Genomic DNA, 6,203 nt, shown 5'->3' on the forward strand with positions numbered 1-6,203 from the left:
CAAAGCTGGATTTTCAGCAGCCATTACTCCAGTCTTTAGTGTCACATTAACAGTTGAAATGATCAATGTTGAAAACAGTTGTGAACCGTGATGCAGGCTTTGTTTAAAAGAAGAAAAAAAAATCTGAATTCTTTGTTGAATAGAAAGTTCAAAAGAACATTTATTTGAAACATTATAATAAGAATATAAGAATTATAATAACATTTGTAACAATAGAAATTGTAACACAAATGTCAATTTAATGCATCCTTGCTGAGTAAATGTATTAATATATTTATAATATTTGAAACTTTTGAATGGTAGTGTATATGGAACTCTTTAAAAAAAAAAAAAGCCTTTAAAAACTATGGACAACTGCACATCTTTATTGGCATATTTCCTCAGTGTTTTGTAAATTAGTTTGCTAAACCTGCGTAAAGTATGCATGTGATACTTCAAATCATTTCCCTTTAGAAACTGTTTTCTGTCTGTTTATCCATGTAGAAGTGCTATCACTTCATATTCCAGCGCTACCGTCTGGAACACTACACCATCTCCTCCAACTGGCTGGCTCTCGGCTCTGTGCTGCTGTTTGGAGCGCTCTCGCTGTCCCGATCTGTGGCCCTCTTCAGAGGTAAGGGCAAAACATATAAGGGCTCAACAATAACGATGTTGAGAAAGAGATACAGAGAGAGAGATTTAGACTAGTTCTGCTGAAACATGCCCTCATATTAGAGTTATCTAGCAGCCAGATGAAGTTGAGGATAAAACAAAAGGATAATCATATTCTTACCTTGTGCAGTAAAGTACTCCTTTTGTGATGTCTCTCTAACATGGGGTTGCTGTGTGTTTTAAGGCTATCATGCTCCGCTGGATTTGTATCCAGAGTTTCATCGCATTGCTAAAGACCCTGCAATCCACACGGTTCCAGAAGGAAGACTGGTTAATGTTTGTGCGGGGAAAGAGTGGTACCGCTTCCCCAGCAGTTTTCTCCTGCCCAACAAGTGAGTTTGTATTCTGATTAAATTCTCAAAGACGCCACATGACTATAAACCCCCGCTCAAAAGTCTGAGGTTAGTATGAGTTGTATTTTGCTTTTGAAAGAATTTTAATACTTTTATTCAGCAAGGATGCATTAAATGGATCAAAAGTGACAGTAAATACATTTATAAAAGATTTCTGTTTCAAACAAATGCTGTTCTTTTCAACTTTATATTCATGAACGAATCTAGAAAAAACCTATTTCCACAAACACATCAAGCAGCACAACTGTTTTTAACATTGATGATAATAAGAAATGTTTCTTGAGCAGCAAATCAGCATATTAGAATGATTTCTGATGGGTCATGTGACACTGAAGACTGGAGTAATGATGCTGAAATTCAGCTTTGCCATCACAGGATTAAAATACATTTAAAATATATTGAAATATAAAACATATTTTAAATTGTAATAATATTTCACAATATTACTGCTTTGCCTATTTTGGATCAAATGAATGCAGTTTTTAGTATAAGATAATAAACTTATTTCAAAAACCTAAAATAAAATCCCACAAACTTTTGAACACTGTTATAGGTCTATGATCTATACTAACTGTATCATCTTGTTTTACAGCTGGCACTTACAGTTTATCCAGTCAGAGTTCAGGGGTCAGTTACCTAAGCCATATTCCATGGGTCCTGATGCCACCTGGATGATCCCATCAGACATGAATGATCAGAATCTTGAGGAGCTGTCACGATACGTTGAGTGTTCCACTACATACATTTCCGTTTAGCATTTGACTAATTGCAAGGTTATGAAGCCTAATAACTGTTGAATGTGTGAAAGCTCACTCTGTTTTTTTTTTAAAGAATCAAGATCAACAGTGATTAGACTTTTTTTTTTCTCCATACTTCCTCTTCATTATCTTAAAGGGGTCATATGATGTTGCTAAAAAGAACATTATTTTGTGTATTTGGTGTAATGAAATGTGTTTATGCGGTTTAAGGTTAAAAAAACACATTATTTTCCACATACTGTACATTATTGTTTATCCTCTATGCCCTGCCTTTCTGAAACGCGTCGATTTTTACAAAGCTCATCGGTCTGAAAAGCGAGGTGTGCTCTGATTGGCCAGCTATCCAGTGCATTGTGATTGACCGAATACCTCAAGCGTGTGACGGAAATGTTACACCCCTTACTATACTGTGATGCCCTGTCCGGCCGGAACGATGAGACAAAAACATAAAAACCCATTATAAACGAGGCATTTGTTGCATTCAGTGGGGACATAATTACGGATTATAATGACTTATAATCTCTTTTTAAGTTGCGTGAACATTTGGGCGGCGTTATGCAAATCTTCCCACATCGTGACGTAGACATGTGGGGGCGTGTTAGAACGAGCCGTTTTAGGTAGGCGTGGTTGACTCAACTTTTATATTTGAGACTTTAGTCTTTGCAACTTTACAGATCTACTTTATGCACCAAGAGCTTGTAACACTTCAATGAGAAAGGAAAAATTTGAATCGCATCATATGACCCCTTTAAGCAGTTCAGTAAAGTCTTCAATAAGGGGTTCCGAGTGTTAATACGAGACTCATTCAAGATGAACAGCACAACATTTGGTTTAAAGTGTAAAGCTGTTAAAAATTTGAGAGCTAATCTAGCTCTGTCTTAAAAGATCAGTGTTGCAGCTGTATGTGAAGTACATGTGTAATTTTCCATGTTCTCTTGCTCTCAGGTAGAACTGAAGCAGTGTCATTACCTGGTGGATCTGGCAACTGAAACAGAAGCCCCTCGTGAACCACGATACGCCACTAACAAAGAGGAGTGGAGCGTTATTGCTGAAAAGCCTTTTCTAGACACTACTAGGCAAGTCTTTTTGTGTGGAGAATGGACAATTTTGAAAACAAGTGGAAATTTGTTAACATACAAGAGACTCTTGTGTGGGTAATCCATGCAGAGCATATGAATTCTGCTGTAAAGAGTCATTGAAAATTGTAGGGTGTGTGCTTATCCATTAGAGGGCCCCCTTGTTCTTTTAAAGATACTATGACATCATTGTCAAGCGCTCATCATTCATTGTTGTGACACTTGATGTCTGATCATCCTAAAAGAGATTATCCTTGACCCAATTAATCAGTCATTATCTCTGGGTGTCTTTATTGCCCAGTTCATGATGGGGAAATAAATGTGGATATGTTTTGTTTTTAAAGGGGTCATATGATGTTGCTAAAAAGAACATTATTTGGTGTAATGAAATGTGTTTATGCGGTTTAAAGGCAGGGTAAGCGATTTCTGGTAGCCAATGTTAATATTTGAAATCACCAAAACAAACATGCCCCTACCCCAAAAGGGTCTTGCCCCTATTTTGATAGCTCCTCCCCACATATACGTACGCAAACTAGGCAAAGATTAGTTCTGTGAAACAAAGCAAAACCAATATTACACCGTGTCTACACCGGACGTGAGCGGCGCGGTGCAACAAATCCTGACAGAAAACTGCTGCCGGGTTCTATTTATGACGTGCTGACACAAATTTCAAATGGTTTTCAACGGTCGTTTGATCGCGTCCAGTGTAGGCAGACTTTAGCTGTTGTAGACACGGTGTTACTCACCTATTGAGAAGAAACAAAGCAACCTCGGCGTCCGATCGCAGGCCTCCGCTCCTTGAGTTCTCTCCAGCGCTGGAAAGCTGATCCGATATTTACACGGGTCCATACTTCTTGCCTTATCGTATATACCTCAAGCATGTGACGGAAATGTTACGCCCCTTACCATACCTGTGATGCCGTGTCCGGCCAGAGCGACAAGACAAAAACATTAAAACCCATTATAAACGAGGCATTTGTTGCATCCAGTGGGGACATAATTACTGATTATAATGACTTATACTGTCTTTTTACACGTTGCATCGCGCCGCGTAAACATAAAACACTGTCTGCATTTGTGATCGGAGAAATGACAAACAACAAACGGTTGGACTCCGCTTTGTCCACGGTGAAAGCCAATCCGGTGATCCACAATGCAAAGTTGTTGTATTTCCTCAGCAACCAGCACTTATCAGCTCCAGGCATGATGAAGCGGATATTGTCCTCTTTTGGAAGGTCAAACAAAGTAGTTTCGCTTTCACAACGAAACACACAGCGTCTCCACAACATGGCGGCGGCGGCAACAACAATACTACAGCGAGAATAAAAGTTACGCCACCTTTCTTTGTGTGAACATTTGGGCGGCGTTATGCAAATCTTTCCACATTGTGACGTAGACATGTGGGGGCGTGTTAGAACGAGCCGTTTTAGGTAGGCGTGGTTGGCTCTTAACTTTTATAAAGAATATCTCTTTGGATTTGAGACTTTAGTCTTTGCAACTTTGCAGATCTTCTTTATGCACCAAGAGCTTGTAACATTCCAAAGAGAAAGGAAAAATTTAAATCGCATCATATGACCCCTTTAAAGAAAGTAGATTCTAGTTCATTTATAAGTGATCTAGAATTATGGATTTTGTAGACTGTCTTGTGCATATTACGTCATTTTTTTTTTTTTTTTGCTTTAAACGTTGTTGGTCTGTTCATGACTCTGCGTGTCTTTCCCACACAGGTCGTCCAGATTGCTCAGGGCCTTTTTTATCCCATTTCTGTCTGAGCAATACACCACCTACAGCAGATATGTCATCCTCAAACCGAGACGACCCAAGCAAACCCGGAAAAGAATGCAAGCCTGACCTACCAGAGTAACCATCTTGGCTATCAAGCCATGCAGTATCGGCCTGTATGTAGACTTCAGTGGTGCTGGCCATCCTGGACAGTTCCAGCACAGAGCATGGATGCCTTACCCGTCTTTCCCCATCATCTCCGCTTCATTCCATTCTCTTTGTTCCTTTATTCCTGCTTGGGCTTCTCTGCATCTTTCTGAAGCATTTCAGAAGATTTCTGTTTAGACAACCCTTTAAGGACTACAGTCCTTTGTTTGTTATGACCACAGCCTTGATCTGGGACAATGAACTGAATATTAATGCAGATCCAAACCAGATCTCATGTGTCATCATCCATCCATACATCCATTCAGAGCTGAACTTCCTGTTTGAGCAACTGGTCCAGGCCAGCCCTCAGCATCTCAAGATGAAAGTTGCACCAAAAACTCTCTTGGTTTCCTCCAGTTCCGTCGTCAGTAAATGTGGCCATGGACTGTGAGTTCAGACTGCAGACCAGGACTGTTGAGTGTTTGCATTCCAAATCATGTTTGTCATCTTAATCATATCAGTGTTAACTGTGATTGAGTCAAATAAAAGAAGGCTGTCTTAATGTGTGGCTGGGCCATCTCAGAAAGCCTAGAAATATCAGGGAATTGTTATTTCCTATAAGTCTAAAACAGTCATTGAGGTATGTAAAATCTTAAATCAGTAAAATGTCAAATGTTTCCCCATTCTGCTCCAAAAAAAATTTCAAAAAATTATATTTCTATTTAATATAGGATGTTTGTCCTAGTTCTGTTCTTCTTAGAATTACAAATATCTATTTTATTTACAACTAAACTAAAAAATGATCACACATTTCTATTAAATATGTAAACATGATTTCTCCCTAGATTTGCTCTGTCAAAAATTACAAATATTTATTTTACTAAACTATTAATTTCGAAACAATTAGCACATTTCTATATAGTTTTAAATATGTAAATGTTATGTTATGTTTTTCCTAGTTCTGCTATGCTCTAAAAATGAACATATGATTAAAATGAACACAACTGTCACAGACAGTCAATAAACACACACGAAGACGAGAAGAAGATAAGCAGTCTTTAATAAATCCACAGATTGGGTAAATCCAAACAAGGGAAGGCTGGCGACTCATGTAACATTGACCAGACCCGAAAAACTCAAACGGAACAGACAGGAACTGAAATACACAGACCAAACCAGGATAATAAGCTACACACAACTGAAAAGAATAATATAATCAAATCAGTAACCACAACAACCACTAACAAAGGCAGGAATGGTGAAAACAAACAAAGTCCATGTGGTTGTGACAACCATATTTATATTTTATACATATTTATACATATTTTATATATTATACAATTTTGTATTTATAAAGAAAATTCAACAATTATCACTAATTACATATTTTAAATATTAAATATGTAAAATTATTATTGTCCCAGTTCTGCTCTGCTGTAAAAAAAATACAAATTAATTTTAAAACACTTGTAGATATATATATACACACACACACA

The 6,203-nt window shown here is 37.8% G+C and overlaps 1 protein-coding gene across 1 annotated transcript in view; it reads left to right on the forward strand.

The window, feature by feature from the left end:
* alg9 (ALG9 alpha-1,2-mannosyltransferase) overlaps positions 1-5,312 on the forward strand; it is a 12,443-nt gene extending 7,131 nt beyond the window's left edge. Inside the window, exons 10-15 of the mRNA XM_016295887.1 lie at positions 79-80; positions 484-613; positions 836-983; positions 1,597-1,726; positions 2,708-2,838; positions 4,566-5,312. Coding sequence (XP_016151373.1) covers positions 79-80; positions 484-613; positions 836-983; positions 1,597-1,726; positions 2,708-2,838; positions 4,566-4,689 — 665 coding nt within the window. The 3' untranslated portion in view covers positions 4,690-5,312. The remainder of the gene's footprint in view (positions 1-78; positions 81-483; positions 614-835; positions 984-1,596; positions 1,727-2,707; positions 2,839-4,565) is intronic.
* The last annotated feature ends 891 nt before the right edge of the window (positions 5,313-6,203 follow it).

This window comes from Sinocyclocheilus grahami, unplaced genomic scaffold (genome assembly GCF_001515645.1).
Source record: "Sinocyclocheilus grahami isolate Dianchi unplaced genomic scaffold, SAMN03320097.WGS_v1.1 scaffold342.1, whole genome shotgun sequence".
Lineage (NCBI taxonomy): Eukaryota > Metazoa > Chordata > Actinopteri > Cypriniformes > Cyprinidae > Sinocyclocheilus > Sinocyclocheilus grahami.